At 30.1% G+C, this 19,717-nt stretch overlaps 1 protein-coding gene across 6 annotated transcripts in view; it reads right to left on the bottom strand.

The window, feature by feature from the left end:
• Positions 1-19,717, bottom strand: part of LOC111633477 (zinc finger CCCH domain-containing protein 11A-like) — a 54,145-nt gene that overhangs the window by 6,316 nt on the left and 28,112 nt on the right. For all 6 annotated transcript variants that reach the window (XM_023378055.1, XM_023378056.1, XM_023378050.1 and 3 more), the window contains exons 2-8: positions 16,797-16,893; positions 14,964-15,083; positions 5,723-5,852; positions 2,726-2,878; positions 2,531-2,659; positions 946-1,044; positions 814-870 (exon numbers count right to left, since the gene is read on the bottom strand). In XM_023378055.1, coding sequence (XP_023233823.1) covers positions 814-870; positions 946-1,044; positions 2,531-2,659; positions 2,726-2,878; positions 5,723-5,852; positions 14,964-15,083; positions 16,797-16,856 — 748 coding nt within the window. In that variant the 5' untranslated portion in view covers positions 16,857-16,893. The remainder of the gene's footprint in view (positions 1-813; positions 871-945; positions 1,045-2,530; positions 2,660-2,725; positions 2,879-5,722; positions 5,853-14,963; positions 15,084-16,796; positions 16,894-19,717) is intronic.

Below are 19,717 nucleotides of genomic sequence, written 5' to 3'. Positions count from 1 at the left end.
TAAAATAATCATTCTACTGGAAAAACTTATTTATTGCTTTTTAAATTAAAAATTATTAAATTATGTAAAAATGGTGTTTAAACAAATTTTAACTAATATGATTACCATATTTTATGGACTATAAGATGCACTTAATTTTTAATTTTTAAAAAAATAACATTTTTACCATTTTTATTGCCTAAATTCAATCCTTTTATACGGATTGAAGCAAACACTGATCCACCATTCAACACTTAGTAGCGTTATCGGACATCCACTGATCACACGATGATCGCTGGCCAATCCGCGGTCATGGATTCAGAACCACCGGTCGTCTCGTGATCCAAGTTTCTATGGTGACAACCATTACTCGTTTGAAAAGAGAAAAAGCGCGAGAATCGCAAGTCCAGACAATTCTATCACGACACCTCGCAACTCATGTTCGTCGCATCGGTGCACTGCTGCTGCCAGTTGAATTCAATGTTACCAGATAGAGATAGGTTTCCCGCAGCATCAAATATATGGCCAATTTTAAGACATGAGAATTTTAAATCAAACACCGGACATTTTTACATTAATTTCGAGTATAAGACACACCTGAATTTTGAAGGCAATTTTTCGAAGAAAAAAGTGTCTTATAGTCCGTAAAATACGGTAATTATATCAACTGTAGCCAACCATGGGTATATATTCCATGTTCCATTAATCCAAAATGATCAATTTCAAACTTCCCATAATTTTGTTCATACTAATTGATAATGAAGACAATCAAACAAGCAACTGAAACTTCAGTGAAATCTTTTTGTAACAAAATTCTTATAGAATAAAACATACCTTTTAAAGACTCGTCTGCTGAAACAGATATATTTCCACTTGCAACAGTCTGATCATCTGATAAGAAAGTTTTTAAAATTTATTCAAGTTATTTCAAGTAACTGGTACAAGTAGAAAAGGTAATGCTTTTACCTGTATTGTATATATGGGATGATTCCCTATGCAACAACTTCTCCAGTCTGATTTGTTCTAAAGTTTTTATTCCAAGATCATTATCTTGTTTGGCTACATCTACAAATATATAACAATTTTATTTTTACTAATGATGATTAAGAATCAACTAATGCTTAAGAGTAAATTTAGTTTTCCATTATATATTAGGGAAAATCCACATTATTAATTTTTAATTCAAATAATTTTCCTAGAGTTTTATCTATCTACAATACAGACAAATTTAAATATTTTTAATTATACAGCTAGAGATAAAGTTTTTGAAAAAATATAAAGGAAGAAATTTGGGTTGCAGCTGGATGAGGACACAGATGTGAAATGAAAATGGCTGTCCCCAGTTTGATTCCAAGGTTTGAGAAAATGTGCAGTGATCAACAGGATCATTCATTCCACTAATTATAATTAATCGAATTTGTTCAATTATATTTTTTTCTTACCTTAAATACATGTTTTATTTATTTTTTTTACTTAACGTCCCAACTCTTTAATTAAAAAGATATTGGCTATTTCCCTATTTTGCAAATTGCGCTTGTTAGAATTTGACATAGAACACCTTGAGAAAATCTGAATTTAGCAAGGATGCCAAGAATCAAAAAAGTTTCAGAACCACTGTCCTAATGTAATATTGTATTCTCTGTTTAGAAGCTGAGTTTAAAACTATTTCATGTTTTGTTTGTGTAAAATCAAATCGAAATGTCTGCAGATAAAATGCATAACAGGCATATTATGTACCATATGTTTTTTAAGATTCATAAAGGACATAATGCTACACAAACAGTAAAAAATACTCTTAGTGTGTATGGGGAAAATGCTCCTAAACTTCAGACTTATCAAATGTGGTTTTGAAAGTTTCATTCAGGAAACTTTGAACTAAAGGATGCAAAACATACAGGGCATCCAAAAACTGTTGAAGAGAAATTTCATGAAAAAATTGATAAAAATCAACTTCTTGTGAACTTGCAAAAAATGTTAATGTATCACCAACATGATGATCTGACAAACTGGAAAATTTTGTCTGACAGAGGTAGGGAGCATTAAGATTTCATTTTTTTAAATTTATAATCCATTTTTATCATAAAAAAACTTTTTATGAATGACAAAATTAAAATAAAAATATTTGTTATTAACTGAAAATTTTGTTCTAGGCGATTGTGATTGTTTGGACAAGTACTGATGTACCACTGTATTTGATTAATGTGATTTTCATATATGCAGTGGCATCAAGAAATTAATTAATCATGTTAATCAAAGGATACCTGTATAGTGTTCAAATAACATAACTGCTAATAGAAAATATGTAATATTAATCATTACAATATAAATAATTGGTAGACAATTATTAATATTTTATGATGTATACAATTAAAATATACAGTACTATAAATGTCTATTCTTACTTAGAAAAGATATATGTTTTAGGTAAGATTAACTATATCTGTTCACAATTTATTGATACACTATATTCAAATTTTAATTTCAATAAATGACATAAATAGTAAATTATCAATGTCAGAAAAACTTAAGTAAATGTAAACTACAAACATACTTTTAGAACTTTTGGAAGTAATTTTCTTCACTGGTGTTTGATTATTATTAGTAATCTGTCGCAAACTCTGACAATTAACTGGAGAACTGAATTTCACTGGTATACTAACTGTACTTTCGGTATCAGATTCTGAAATAATTTAATAAAATTGGTAAAGCTTTTACTCACTAAAACTTAATGAAAAAATTTGCATACCTTCATCAATACTAACAACAACAGGTTCAATTACTTGTGAAATAGAATTATTATCAGTTAACTCAGCATCATTTGACAATAACAGTTCTGTTGATTTCACTTCTTTTATTTCTGGTGCCATATTTTCTGGTTTGTCTGCGACTGGTAGTATTACTAAAAATTTTAAAGTTTTCAACATAAGCATTAAATTTTTCAATATAAATACATCTTAACATACTATTAATATTTTGGTACATAACCTAATAATTTAATTTTCTAAAATAATTTTGCTATGTTCACTTAAAAATTGAAAATATAATAATCTTAAAACAAAAAAAAAAAATCTTTACTTACATATATTGGTTTATTAATTTGTTGTAAATTACTATTTCTCAATCTTTTAAAATGTTCCTCCCTGATTACTACTATTACATTTACATTTTACTAAGCTATGTTTAATTTGGTTTTTTACAAAAAGAAGTACATAAATATGTAATATCTTACCTGAATAATGAATATAATATTGTTAAGTACCCTTCTTAACTTAATTATTAAATGTAGAAGAATATTTTTGATAAAAATAATAAAGGAAAATTAAGTACTTCATTTCAAATTACTTATTTCCCATATTTATAAAATATGACATTATTCATTTTTAATAGCCTGGTTTATTCAATTTTGATGTCAAGATTTTACTTTCCTGACTCCTGTTATAAAGTATGATGATATGTTAAAAATGACCTTCCCAAGAATTTTTACAGTTTTGGAGTCAGGGGACCTTTAAATGTCTAGAAATGCAAAAAAAGTTGGGGATTTTATATATATACAGTTTAACCTGCTTATAACGTCATCCATGGAACCAGCAATTTTTTGACGTTATAACAGAGTGTCGTTATCTGCGGGGTCATAATTTCAGTCCCATAAAAGTATCAGGTCTGTTTAAGAATCTATTATAAAATTCATCTAATTTAATATCGTATGTATAAAATTGCAAACTAAATGTTTAAATCAACTTTATTTACATTATTATGTCTAAATTTACAACGATGTAATTAAAAATTTCAAAAATTACCTTTTATAAGAAATTTTTATATGTCAAGTTTCGATAATGGCGGCACTTTCGGTTTTGAGAATAATGTGGAATCAAAAGGCAACAAAAAGTTAAATTAAGCAAGAAATGAGAAAATTATCATCCAGGTGTTATTAACGCCTGGATGATAATTTTCTCGTTTCTTGCTTATCTATCAATAGACATGAAGTCCAATATCTTTCACTTTTAGGTTAAATTAATGTATATCAATTAAAAAGAAACAATAAAAATATTCACTTAAAAAAAGTCAGTTATTTTAGATTGTAGGCATTTTTCACCTAAAAATTGTTTATCAATGTCATTTTCTAAGTCGTAGATTTTGTTCATTATTTCCGATGAAGTTTTACGAGACCTGTAGAATTTGCTAAACCAAAGTCTCTGCATACATCTGCCTTTTTTCTTCCACTTTCAACTGCTTTAATTATTTCTACTTTGCAGTCTAACGTTAATGCTTTCCTTTTTAAGCTAGCCATTTTACCTGATTTGATGCTAAACTACAACACAAGTATGAGAGCTATGCAGACTAACCCACTGTCACATCATTTAAAGGGTGGCGCATCTCACCCCACCAAATCAGGTGGTGACAGTAACACCCACAATCTGGGAGTCCCTAGGGTCAGAGTCCTAGGATTCTGACCCTAGGACTGAATACGTAGTATTTTCTTTGATAAATAAAATTTATAATTTAATTTTGTAAATTTGAGAGTGCTTCAAATATGATGTTAAAACAGGGTTTTATGTTGTTACAAGCGGGTTTTTTAACATTATCTAGTATAGTAAAATCGTGGGACTGATAAAAAAATTTGACGTTATATTAGAGTTGTCGTTACATCCAATGTCGTTATAATCGGGTTAAACTGTATATATATATGGGTGTTAGCATCTGTGCACACAGAAAAGCACAATTTTGTTCACCCTCTTTGAAGCTTAATAACTCAATAACTCCTGTGCTTTTTGTCAAAATTTTCTGGGGAGGTTTGTGTATTAGGAAACTGATGCTATTAAATTTTGGTGGTTAAAGGTCAATGAGGTGGAAGAGAAAGTGGGTTTTGAGTTGTATATCTAGTAGGGTCAGACATAATGATGATTTTACTTGTTATTAGCATTTACAATTTTTTATAAAACCTGTAGAAGAACAATTTTCAAAATCTGGTATTTGATTTAGTTAGTGTATTTAGTTGTTTTTACTTTTTTAATACAATATTTTGTTAAATTTCAAATTTTTCATCCTTTTTAATTTCAGTAAAATGCTAAAATAGCTTTCATTTCAGCTCAATAAAAATAACTTGTTTGCTTAATGTTTTTATTGGAGCTGAAACAAAAGCTAATGTAAAGTATTATAATTAATTATATAATTATAATTAAATTTTGTAACTGTAATTAATTAATTACAGTTACAATTACAGATAGTTACAAAATTTAAGGAAAATTCTTAAAAGTAGACAATACATACACTTACTGGTTACTTACTTTAACTTACTGGTCCTGGCAATTTTTATCAAATGTATTTATTAATTTTTAATTATGCCATCACCAGAGGGATGTTTTTAATGTTTTACATATTGAGACAGATGAGTAGCCTCAAATAAAAGCTTAACTTCACCATGGAACTGTTGATTTCCTCACGTGCATGCAAAGGGACACAGTTAGAAGACATTTATGTATTGTCTACTTTTAAGAATTTTTCTTAAATTTTGTAACTGTATTTAAAGTATTATACTATCATATAAATCAAAACAAGGAATGAAATCTAGTTATAAACTGCTACTATATCCTTCTCTCTTTATAGTGATACAGATAAGAAAACATAAATGAATAATTTCTTTTACTGAATTATTATGCAATTTTGCATAATTGCCTATGCAATTTTTTAAAGTAATGTTAGTTAAATCTTGAAAAATTATAAGAAAGCTAATTAGTATACTTACAATTTGCAGAATTCTCCCCCCATTGGGCATTTATCTGATTTCGAGGTTTAGTGTGGAAAAAAACACAATGTGGTTTACGACAACCACCAGGTTGATTTTCCCAATAGCATGGAATTTCATGGCGATATTTCTAAAATGACAGGGAGATAAAAAGTTAAAAAATGAATTATTTTAATGCTGAAGTTAAAGAATTAACTAAATTTATACTTAAATATAGATGCTCCTCTACTTATGAACAGGTTAGGTTCAGGTGAAGAACAGGTGAGGTTTTGTCATAAGTAGAAAATTGATCTAGAAATTACATTTGTACACAGAATAACCATGTATTGTTAATGTTTGATCCTTTAATGTACTTAATAGAATACATTACACTTGTTTACCTGCTCTCTATTGCTTAGTAGTAGGTGCTTTGAACATACTTTTTTCACATAATGCACTTAGTTTTATCATGTCAAGTTTAGTTTCCATGGTCATAGAACCTACTTCTTACATTCATCACCATTGTTAGATTTACTGCTATGTTTTGGACATATTTTTGAAGCACTAATGGTAATGTTTATAAAAATTGCAAACAATAGAAAAATTACCATTACTCCAGCATTACCAACTTCAATGTCACCTCATCAGTGGTGATGGAATGTCAGAATTCACACAAAAATAAGAAATGACAATTACACAATAGAAATAAATCCACATTAATTATAATTATTTATTACTGGCAAAAGGCTGACTTTGATGCCACCCCAAGACCAGCAAGAGAAGGTTAGAATCCACATGAAATTTAAATTTTAAATGTATGGTCAAATTGTTCATAAATATGAAAGTTTGTAAATTGAATGTTCATAAGTAGGGGAAGCTGTATTCTCAAATATTTATATACTTACATTATTCACATAACTGAATATTCTCAAAATTAACACTAAATATGTAGCCTAACTATTTGTGCTAAATTATTCAGTGAGGAAGAATGTCTGTTTGTTTTTAATATACAGTGGTACCTTAACTTACAAGTTCATTGAATGAACTTGTAACATCATTGAATGAACATCATGGAATGAGTTCCATCATTCCATGATGGAACTCATAACTCAAATTACTCATATGTCAAACCAATATTCCCCATTGAAATGAATTGAAATACCATTAATCTGTTCTGGACACTCCCAAAACACCTGCAATTTTTTATTATATGTTTCTAAATAAGAAAAATGTACTTATAAATAATGAATATTGTATAAAAACACAGTAGAATGTACTGCAATAAACTGATTTCCTATTCGATGTTGAAATTTTTATTTGTTGCCTGTGACACCATGTTGAATTTTCATCAATGTTAAGCCTAAAAATTTTTTTTTCTTATTTTTAAATAATAATCGTGTTTACTGTATCCTAAAAAATTATTTTTTTATGTTTCACAAACAAAATAAATATATTGAATAATATAGAAATAAAAAGAAATTATATTTTAAAAGTTTGTTTTAATATAAAAATCATGATGCATAGCGACATCTAGTATCAAAAATGTTCTTATGTAAACAAGAAAATATTCAGGATCACCCACGCAGGTCAATGAAGTCAACACAAATATTTTTGGGAAGAACTTAGGACAGGTTAAAGAAAGATAAGATGGAAAATTTCAGAAATGAGAGATGTTGGTGCTGCACACAACAGAGAAGAGAACTAATGCCTACGTCAATTGATCACATGTTTTTCTACAAACTACTAGCCTGTCAGACATTGGAAGAGTAACACAAATGACGAAATTACAGCAGTTTTCTGTCTTCTTTTTCTTAATCTATGGTTTGCTGTGGCGTTCGCTGTACCAACTAGCAGTAGGGTATCTGAAGCTGACTCGTAATATGAACTTTAGCTCTCAACTCAAAGCAAAAAAATCGACAAGAGACAGTTTGTATCTTGAAAAATCTCTTAAGTTGGGACACTCATAAGTCAAGGTACCACTGTAGTAGTTAAAAAATTGAGACATTTAAATAGCTACTAAAATAACTAATAACAAAATAACTTATTATTAGAATTTTAACTTCAATTATTTTAGATAAGTTATGTTAATAGAGCAGATTACAATTACATAAAAAATTTTCAATTTAAAAGTTTGAATTAACATATAGTAACAAAAAACTTTAAAAAGTCTGCAAATATAAACATCTTTACAAAACCTGATACACTACAATAAAGCTACAACAATGCCATATGACATCAGGCTAGATATTGGCTATAATATTTATATTAAATTACTGATAAATTTGACCAAAGAGGGAGGCATTAGGCACCATCTTGTACTAAATTTAATAATTAAATTATAATTATTTCTATCTGGAGGTCTGGGTAGTGTAATCAGCAATGCATTCACATGACAAGCGGGAGTTACAGGTACAAGTCCCACTCTGGGCAGATTCTTTACTTCCAGTATAATCTAAAATAATTTTATTAAATTAGAATTATTAATTTGTTCTTTAAAATTGTGTCCTGTTTTATATTTGTGGCATAGTAAACACTAGTATTGTGATTTATTCCAAAGACACATGGCAAATTTTCCATCAAATTCCTTTATTAGTTGAGTCGATACGGTACATTGTTTTGTACTTGTTTCGTGCTTTGCCCCTCTTCAGTCAACTTTTGGTTACACTTTGTATAATTTAAAAACATGTAAAATCTGCTTTAATCTTTTGTAAATAAACTAGTATATATTACAAATTAAAAGGTTAAAATCTTCTCCTTTAGGCATATTTTGATACAACACAACTATAAAAATTTTTAACTGTTTCCACCCTCCTTTTTACCATAAAAAAGGGACAGAAACAGCTAAAAATGTTTACAATTGTGTTGTATCAAAATATGCCTAAAGAAGAAGATTTTAACCTTTTAATTTGTAATATATACTAGTTTATTTACAAAAGGTTAAAGCAGATTTTACATGTTTTTAAATTATACAAAGTGTAACCAAAAGTTGACTGAAGAGGGGCAAAGCACGAAACGAGTACAAAACAATGTACCGTATCGACTCAACTAATAAAGGAATTTGATGGAAAATTTGCCATGTGTCTTTGGAATAAAACACAATACTAGTGTTTACTACACCACAAATGTAATTATTAAATTTAATACGAGATGGTGCCTAATGTCTCACTCTTTGGTCAAATTTATCAGTAATTTATAATTGTTATAGCTGATATTTAGCCTAATGTCATATGGCAGTTGTAGCTTTAAAAAGTCTGTTTACATTTTATGAAAATAGAAACAAAATGTGTGTGCTATTTTTTTCTTGTAGTGTTTAATTTCAAAACAAAAGAAGAAACAAATTGCTGTGTATACGTTATTACAAAAAATACTACTGTACTAGCCCAAATATAACGCAACCCCGAATTTAACGCAACTCTGAAATTTTCATAAAGATATTTAGAAAAAAAATAATACTCATAAAAGAATTCAAAGAAAGTAAAATTCAATCAGATAAGCATTTATTTAGGTAATTATAGCTAATAACACAGGTTACATTCATGTCAATAAAATTAAGTAATGTAAAACAAAATTAATATTATGTAAGTAACAACAAAAAACGGAAATGTTTATTCAGAATCTGAACTGTTTTCAGAATGAGAACTCATTGATGTCACATCAGTATCATCAGTATTTTCATTCACACTTTCAGTCTCCCACAAAATGTCATCTTCCGTCCCATTTAAATCATTGGAAATGCAGCATTTCTTGAAACCTTTAACTATCGATTCAGGTTCGATCTTCTGCCAGACAGTCGCAATCCATTCTCCTAAAAGAGAGACTGAGGGTTTTTTATTTTTCCTGAAGATGTCAATGGATGATTGCCCGATAATAGCCAATTGTTGTATCCTTTTCGAAAATTCTCTTTAAATGGTTTATTAACCACCATATCCAAGACTTGCAACTGAGATTACAAGATCGGAATTCAATGCCTCAATTTTTTCCTTAACACTTGTCGTAAGGTGGCCTCGAAATGCATCAAGGACTAGCATGAAGCGGGAGTTTCTCAGAGAACCTGGCCGTTTCCCCCATATCACATTCAACCAGTCTAATACCAACTCCTCTGTCATCCAACCCTTTTCTTGGACCCGAAAAACAATTCCTGGACACAGCTTTTCTTTGGGCATTATTTTATGTTTCAATATAACGTAAGATCGAAGCTTTTGTCCGTCAGCAGTAACAACAAGCATAACAGTAATTCTGGACTTTTCATAACCAGCTGACTTCAATAAGACCGTTTTTTCACCTTTCTTATTTACTGTGAGGTCAGAAGGCATGTCAAAATAGATTGGTGTTTGGTCTGCATTTCCCATATTTCCAAGACTGTAGTTGTGCTTTTTGTGTAATGATATAACATGGTGCTGATAAGCCAACAATTTTTCATTAAAGTCGTCAGGAAGTTTTTGCGCGAGAGTTGTCTGCCGTTGTAGTGATAAACTGTTCCTTTTCATCATTCTTCTACACCAATCCATACTTGCCTTAAAGTCCTTTCTAGGAATGTTTAAATTAGCAGCCTCTTCTAATGCTTTAAATCTTATGACTTCACTGGATATTGGGCACCCTTCATTTCACTTTTCTATTAAGAATTTTAACACTTGCTGCTCAACTTCATTAAACCTTCCTTTTTTAGGTCCACTAAAAGATTTTCTTGAAGAATTTGCATTCTTATATTTCCTTAAATCTTTTCTCCATAGGCGGATGTTTACTTCTGGAATTTCCGTATTTCCTTGAAGCCCTCAAGTTATTCATTCTTTCTGCCTCGTTTGCAACCATAATTTTAAAATTCATATCGTAGGTTCTCCTGGTACCTTTATTTATTTGACTCTTTGATGAGCCTTTTTTCTCAACACTACCTTTATTACTCACACTCATTTTTTATGTATACTAATATTATAAAGAGGTAATGTTTATAAGTAAGTAAGTAAGTATTAATAATAAAACACACCTTTAATAATCCAGCTAATAAAAATTAATTAATTAATTATTAAAGGTGTGTTTTATTATTAGTATATTTATCCAGTTCGTTTATTATATAAGTAAGTAAGTAAGTAAGTAAGTAAGTAAGTAAGTAAGTATGTATGTATGTATGTATGTATGTATGTATGTATGTATGCAGCAGGTAATCTCCAAAACTACTCATCCGATTTCAAAAATTCTTTCACCAATATTTAGAACGGAACCTCAGGGTGGACATAGGCTGTATATTATTCCGTTAAACATTCATATAAATTAAAATATATAATCTAGGTTAAGGCTTTTATGTCCAACAGATGGCGCTACGAGTATGATGCCCTAAGTTTGCTTTTCTGTGAAAATGAACTAAAGCAGATCATCTTCTATCTATCTATATAAATAAAATTGTAATGTTCGTTTGTTCCTACCGATTCCTTTGAAATTTTGACACAATGCTGCATTCGAATACGCATGTGTTTTTATATAATATACATGTCGAAATTTCCCCCACTGAAGAGAGATGGTTAAAATTAAGGCTTACTGTAAAGAACTCTGCTTCTATTTATACTATTTTAGATGCGTTTTTTTGCATTTTAATAGGGTACGTCAACAGAATGTACACTAAAAAGAAATTTTTTGAAAAATCCCCCCCACAGGGAAGTGTTATAAATTTATAATAGATACATTTAGAGCCACAACAACGCCTGGCGGGGTCTGCTAGTGGGCAATAAAGAAAAAAGTAAAGTAACTGTCGCTAGTCACTAGAGCAAAAAAACAAATGAAACAAAACAGTTGTGTGAGATGTTAACAATCAGAGACATAGCCTTACTATAGTAGCGCTATGCAAACAAAAGCGCAGGCCTACTAACTAGATCACATGGTTGTTTTGAAGTGGTCGGTCAAGCTAGAAATTGGTCGGACGTTCAGTCGCGTTTCAACCTCTGTAGGAAAATGTCCTTGTTTATATTACATTCCATTGCTTAAACCCCAAATTTAGCACGAGTCGATTTTTTAATGAAAAATATCACGTTATATTCGGGCTAATATGGTATATTTTTTGTAATAAAGTAAATGAAAGAGTTCCTTAACCAGGTCTTGCACTCTTAGTTTCAAGTCTAAAATCTCATTATAGAATGTTTACTCCTAGGAGGAAAAAACATTTAATTTCAACTAAATCTTGGGAGACTTTATTTTAGCACTATTATTCTTGTTATTTTTTATTGAGTTGTGCTATTTGCTTAAATGTTTGTCATTAACCTTTTTATTTTAATAATAGATAAGATGATGTTTTGAACAAATTTATCATTTCATTTGAATACGCAAATTAAATATTTTAACTGAATGAAAATGACAAATAAAAGAATAAAGTGAAACTGTATTGATGTTTAAAAGTCAGAATAAATTGAAAAAAAAAAAATTATATATATATATCAGGTTGTAATAAATTCTGTCCAAAAATATTGAAAATTTTATTGAATTTTTTACAAAACATTTATTTTTCAATCATTGACATATTATTCCTTATTAGATATAACCTCACACTAACTTTCAAACAATATTTTGATACCTTGTTGGAAAAATTTTCTTGGCTTAGAATTAAAACAAGCCAACTCTGCATTTTTGAGATCTTTCTGAGAATTGAAGTTCTCTCCATCAACATAATTTTTTAAGTTCAAAAATAAATGTAATCTGAAAAAGCAAAGTCTGGTGAATATGGGGATATATCATTTTTTCCCAGCCAAATTTTTAAATGTTTTAAAGATAATAGCCATGCGTGGATGGCCTTATCTTGCTGAAACAGAGCGCATTGCCTATTGACCAGTACTGGACATTTTTCTCTCAGAGCTTTCATCAAACAGTCTAATTGGTGAAAATAAATCAGCTTTGACCAACAACTCAATATGTTGAGTTGTTGGTCATACTTGGATATCCCACCAAACACTGAATAATGTCTTCATTAGATGAAGGCTAGTTTACGGCTGAGGTGCCACTTTATCTCAGAGACTGAGTCAAAAAATATAAGAATGAATACAATATAAAGAATACAGAAATGGATACGCTATAAGAATATTAAATATCATCATTGATGATGATACTTTTCTTATATTATATCCATTTTTCATCTCCAGTAAAAATCTGATCCAAAAATGGAGCTTGGAGATAACAATGAAATTCAATGAAGTACAATGGAGTACAATGAAATTCACACAGTCACATGATATTCAAGATGTGATGGTGATAGAGCATGCAGCATCCATTTTCTCAGCTGTTTCAAATGCTGTTGAATGGTCATATAACGTATGTCCAGTTCTTGTACAAGTTCTTGTTGAGGTGTTTATTTTTCACTAGTTTTCAGTTCATTGGACCAAATTTATGTTACAACCTGATATAACTAAAATATACATCATTTATAATTGTTATTAAAAATCATTTTTATAACTTTTTAAATTACTCACTCTGTTCTCCATGTGACGAAATTTGCAATTTGTACGAGAACAATAGCCCTCTCTCCAAGACGTACATACTGTTTCTGTACCTAATGCTGCTTCACAGTGACGAAAAGGGCATTTATTTCCCTAAAGCACACGAGAGAGCAAAATTATATTAAATTAATATTCATAAAATATATAAATCTCATTCTCTTATTTGCTTAATAATGTATTTTAAAATAATATTGAAAAATATTTAATTTTTCTTAAAAATTATATCTCTTCAACTATATTTCTTATAAAAGTTTGTCATTATGCTAAAGAATTACTGTTGAAAGTACATTCTGATTATAACCCACATCAATTATAAGTATTATCCAAAAATTTCACTACAAACATATTACAATGTACAGTACATACATACCTGTATCTAAAACACAATTGTTATTAAATTCTATACAACATTGTCTACAGTAAGATCCAGTAAAATAAAAAAAAATTGGAGTATACATTCTCTAAAAATAATTTTGGAAAAGTTCTTTGAGAAACATTATTATTATTATTATAAATTGACTTCACACAGAACAGATTCATAATCAGAACCCATAGTCTGATTATTGAAGATTGTATAACTTTGTTTTTAGTGTATCAACTACAAGATACTTTCTAGTTTAACAATCATTAATTTGTAGCAATTACAGTTAAGTAATTATGTATGCCTAAATAAGATTATATTTCCAAAATAAATTCAACATTAAAGTTTGCATTTTTCTCATTGAGAAATTATTTTTAAGTATTGTATACATGTAGAATTTATTNCAGGTTGTAATAAATTCTGTCCAAAAATATTGAAAATTTTATTGAATTTTTTACAAAACATTTATTTTTCAATCATTGACATATTATTCCTTATTAGATATAACCTCACACTAACTTTCAAACAATATTTTGATACCTTGTTGGAAAAATTTTCTTGGCTTAGAATTAAAACAAGCCAACTCTGCATTTTTTAGATCTTTCTGAGAATTGAAGTTCTCTCCATCAACATAATTTTTTAAGTTCAAAAATAAATGTAATCTGAAAAAGCAAAGTCTGGTGAATATGGGGATATATCATTTTTTCCCAGCCAAATTTTTAAATGTTTTAAAGATAATAGCCATGCGTGGATGGCCTTATCTTGCTGAAACAGAGCGCATTGCCTATTGACCAGTACTGGACATTTTTCTCTCAGAGCTTTCATCAAACAGTCTAATTGGTGAAAATAAATCAGCTTTGACCAACAACTCAATATGTTGAGTTGTTGGTCATACTTGGATATCCCACCAAACACTGAATAATGTCTTCATTAGATGAAGGCTAGTTTACGGCTGAGGTGCCACTTTATCTCAGAGACTGAGTCAAAAAATATAAGAATGAATACAATATAAAGAATACAGAAATGGATACGCTATAAGAATATTAAATATCATCATTGATGATGATACTTTTCTTATATTATATCCATTTTTCATCTCCAGTAAAAATCTGATCCAAAAATGGAGCTTGGAGATAACAATGAAATTCAATGAAGTACAATGGAGTACAATGAAATTCACACAGTCACATGATATTCAAGATGTGATGGTGATAGAGCATGCAGCATCCATTTTCTCAGCTGTTTCAAATGCTGTTGAATGGTCATATAACGTATGTCCAGTTCTTGTACAAGTTCTTGTTGAGGTGTTTATTTTTCACTAGTTTTCAGTTCATTGGACCAAATTTATGTTACAACCTGATATAACTAAAATATACATCATTTATAATTGTTATTAAAAATCATTTTTATAACTTTTTAAATTACTCACTCTGTTCTCCATGTGACGAAATTTGCAATTTGTACGAGAACAATAGCCCTCTCTCCAAGACGTACATACTGTTTCTGTACCTAATGCTGCTTCACAGTGACGAAAAGGGCATTTATTTCCCTAAAGCACACGAGAGAGCAAAATTATATTAAATTAATATTCATAAAATATATAAATCTCATTCTCTTATTTGCTTAATAATGTATTTTAAAATAATATTGAAAAATATTTAATTTTTCTTAAAAATTATATCTCTTCAACTATATTTCTTATAAAAGTTTGTCATTATGCTAAAGAATTACTGTTGAAAGTACATTCTGATTATAACCCACATCAATTATAAGTATTATCCAAAAATTTCACTACAAACATATTACAATGTACAGTACATACATACCTGTATCTAAAACACAATTGTTATTAAATTCTATACAACATTGTCTACAGTAAGATCCAGTAAAATAAAAAAAAATTGGAGTATACATTCTCTAAAAATAATTTTGGAAAAGTTCTTTGAGAAACATTATTATTATTATTATAAATTGACTTCACACAGAACAGATTCATAATCAGAACCCATAGTCTGATTATTGAAGATTGTATAACTTTGTTTTTAGTGTATCAACTACAAGATACTTTCTAGTTTAACAATCATTAATTTGTAGCAATTACAGTTAAGTAATTATGTATGCCTAAATAAGATTATATTTCCAAAATAAATTCAACATTAAAGTTTGCATTTTTCTCATTGAGAAATTATTTTTAAGTATTGTATACATGTAGAATTTATTTTTAATAATAAAATACTTCCATTTTTTTACTCAACATAAATTTGAAAAGTAAATTACATTTTGGTATGAATACAGCAATTAATCAACATTTACTACAGTATACTGTAAGCTGTAGTTTAAAGATTCTAGTAATTCTCAGGCCATGATTACAAACAATTTAATTCTGAAAAACGAATTGATTATAAAATATAACTAACTTGATTCAATTCAAAATTGAGCATGAGCTATTTTGCTTGTAAGTAGCAGATCTGATTGTTTGCTATGGAAGATGCTAAAAACTGTGTTAGTTATGTAATTGACTTAAAACTGATGTAATTAGTACATAAATAACATCAATATTCACCGGCTAACAGGATTCTTAAATTAAAAGTGCTTGGGCAGTATGCACATCCTTTTCTTATGCTCCCATAGTGTCTCTAGCTGCTTGCAATCCTATTTTTAGGTGATCAATGTAACTAACCTAACCTATCTGCAATAGCTAGGATTGCCAACTGTCCTATTTTGAACCAAACTGTCTGGTTCTGTGGATCTTGTCTAGTGTCCAACTGAGAAATCAAACCAAATACCAGCAATTTTTATATACATCAAGTCTGTGGATCTGGCTGAACCAATTAAGAACTTAGGAAAAAGCCCTCTTAATGCCCAGAAGGTAGAGTGGGGAAAAATATATATTTATTTATACATATTTATAAATTTATATTTCTGAGATCAATGATCAGAATGAAATACTAAAAAATTTAGTATATAAATATTCCCTTACTAATGCAATTATTGAAGTTTTTAAAAAGTTCAATAATTGCATTAGTAAGAGAATAGTAATGATAAACTGTTGAGTAAAAACCATTTAAAAAGATCAATATACAAATTACACAACATAAAACATTAACACACAAATTATGTAAACAACAAAACAAATCTGTTTAAAGACTTCTTTATCTTTTGTAGTAAATGCATCTATTTAAACAAAAATTGCAGAATAAACCATTTTTGACCATTTTATACCATTATGAGAACATTTATGTATAAAACTATGACGACATACCCTTGTACATGTAGAATAAAAATAAAAATAGCAGTCATCATTGCTTCGGTCAGTAGACATTCTTCTTAAACTTCTATCACTTTGATAATCAGTTTTTCTACAGTAATTTAAAAAATTGCATATTATTATAAAGTTACAAAATTCAATCTAAAAATTTAATTATTTACATATAATAATTCTATAGGCTAATTAATTTAAGTTAATATTCAATACAAAAAATATTTTTAAGCTTTTTATTTTTTTAATCATATTATAATATTAATTAATCATAAATCTTTGATAATTAATGTTAAACAATTGAGGAAAAAGACCATTTATTATTATTATTATTTTCAGTTTAGTGGGTTATACTCAGTTCACACCAGTGGCTGTTTACTATGCCAGACCAGAGTCTAGGCATAGCAACCAAAAACAAAAATTAGTTAAGTGTGTCAGTGTCTGTATTAAGGAATTTCCTCACAATGTGACATGTATTCAATATAGTGGCCTTCTGTAGTGTGACGTATGTATTTCTTTTCAATTGTAATGTTCCCAGCTTTTTGTGTAGTGTGTGTGGTATCACACCTGTACAGGAGAGAACGACAGGTACAATAAGCACTCTATCCATCCTCCACAGATGCCTGATTTCCTGGGCGATTTCTGTGTACTTGCTGATTTTTTCAGTGCATGTGTTTTGTACATTGTGAGTGTTTGGAATGGCTATGTCTATAATGTATGTGATTTTATTGTGTTTGTCAATGAGTGTGATGTCTGGTCTGTTGTGGTAAATTGTTTTATCTGTGATTATGGCTCTGTCGTAATACATTTTGTGCGTGTTATTTTCCAATACTGTCTGTGGAATATACTTGTAGTATGGTTCGTGGATGTCTGCCAATTTGTGTTTCTTTGCAAGCTCTTGGTGTATTATATTTGCTACTTGATTGTGTCTATGTAAGTAATCTGTCTGTGCCAAGAGCTTGCAACCAGAAGTGATGTGTTGTATAGTTTCTGGCATGATGTGACATTTTCTGCATGTGTCATTTGTGAGTGTTGTATCTTTGAGTATGTGTTTTCTGTAGTTTTTAGTATTTATGACCTGATCCTGTATGGCAATCATGAATCCTTCCGTCTCCCCAAAGAGGCATCCCCGATCTAACCAGCTGTTTGACGCAGTTTTGTCAACAAAATCCTGGGCCAGGTCGTAAGGATGCCTGCCATGGAGAGCCTTTTGAGCCCATGATTGCTTAATGTTGTCTATGCTTTTTATATGTTGTGTCATGTCTGTATGTTGTGAGTGTAAGTTTAATGGTGTGTTATTTGAGTCTGCTAGAGTTACTGCTTTATGTAACTGTGATGTTTCTTGTTTCTTGTAGAAAAACTCTCGCAGTGACTGTATTTGTTTGTAGTGAAGGTTAACTATGTCAATCAGGCCACGTCCGCCTTCTTTACGTGGAAGGGTTAATCTTTCTGTGGCGGATTTAGGATGATGTTGTTTATGCTTAGTAAGTGTTGTTCTTGTTTTCCTTTGGAGTTGCTCGAGATCTGTGTGAGTCCAATGTATAACTCCAAAAGAGTATGTGAGTACTGGGATGACATATGTGTTTATTGCTTTAACTGTGTGTTTTGCATTTAACTGTGTTCTAAGTATAGCGTTTAACCTACTTTGGTATTCTTTAATTAATCGTTGCTTTATTTGTGTATGTTCTGTTAGTTTGGCCTGTTGGAATCCTAAGTACTTGTAGAACTCGCCCTCTTCCATGGATTCAATAACGTCTCCATTTCCAAGTGCAAAATCTTCTTTCTTCAGGATTCCTTTTTCTATGTGAAGTTTTTTGCATTTGTCTAGGCCAAACTCCATTTGTATGTCCTTAGTGTATGAATGTGTGATTTGTAGGAGTTGATGAAGTTGTTTTTGTGTGGATGCATAAAGTTTTATGTCGTCCATGTACATGAGATGTGAGAGTGTAAACTGTGTTGTTTTTTCGTGTCTGATATTGTAGCCGTATTGCGTGTTGTTTAACATGTTGGATAATGGATTCAGGGCTAGGCAGAACCAGAGAGGACTCAAGGAATCTCCTTGAAAAATTCCTCGCCTAATGAATATTTCGTTTGTTTGTATGGAAGTGTTACTAACCCTGAGATGTAGTGTTGTTCTCCAGTGCTGCATAGTGTTTTCGAAGAATGCAATGAGTGATGGATGTATTTTGTACATGTGTAGAATATGTAGCAGCCAACTGTGTGGAACACTGTCGAATGCTTTTCTGTAGTCTATATATGCCATGTGTATGTTTCTGTGTTGTTTGTGTGCTTGCCGTAGAATGACTGAATCTATGAGTAACTGTTCTTTGCATCCCCTGTGATTTCTACTGCAACCTTTTTGTTGTTCCGTAAAAACGTCGTGTTCTTCAACATGTTTGTATATTTTGTTTGTGATACAGAATATCAGTAATTTGTAGAGTGTTGGAAGACATGTAATTGGTCTGTATTGTGTGGGGTCTGTGATGGTGTTCTTTTTAGGTTTCATGCAGGTGATGCCCTGAGTAAGAAATTTTGGCATGTCTTGTGGGTTGATGATGATGTGTGTTAGATGTTTGGCTAGTTCCTGGTGCAATGATGTAAATTTTTTGTACCAGAAATTGTGAATGTTGTCTACACCAGGTGTCTTCCAGTTGTGTGTTCTGTTAACAGCGTAGCAGATGTCGTGTACATTTATTTAGGCACAGGGCATAGTTGGTATGTTGTGCAAGTTTCTGTTCTCTTCCTGGGTCCAGTCTGCATGAGCATTGTGTATAACAGCATTGGACCAAAGAGAAGACAAATAAGTTGTGAGTTCTTCTGTGCCACTATGCTGTGTATCAGTGTTTGTATTGGTATTAATTTGTCTGTAAAAGTTTTTTCGTTGTTTGTAAATAACTTATTTTGTTGTTTTCATAATGTACATG

The sequence above is a fragment of the Centruroides sculpturatus genome, unplaced genomic scaffold (genome assembly GCF_000671375.1).
Source record: "Centruroides sculpturatus isolate CEXI.00-Female unplaced genomic scaffold, Cexi_2.0 scaffold618, whole genome shotgun sequence".
In the NCBI taxonomy this organism is placed as follows: Eukaryota; Metazoa; Arthropoda; class Arachnida; order Scorpiones; family Buthidae; genus Centruroides; species Centruroides sculpturatus.
The sequence above is the reverse complement of the archived record's forward strand: the minus strand, read 5'-3'. Positions and strand labels throughout refer to the sequence as shown.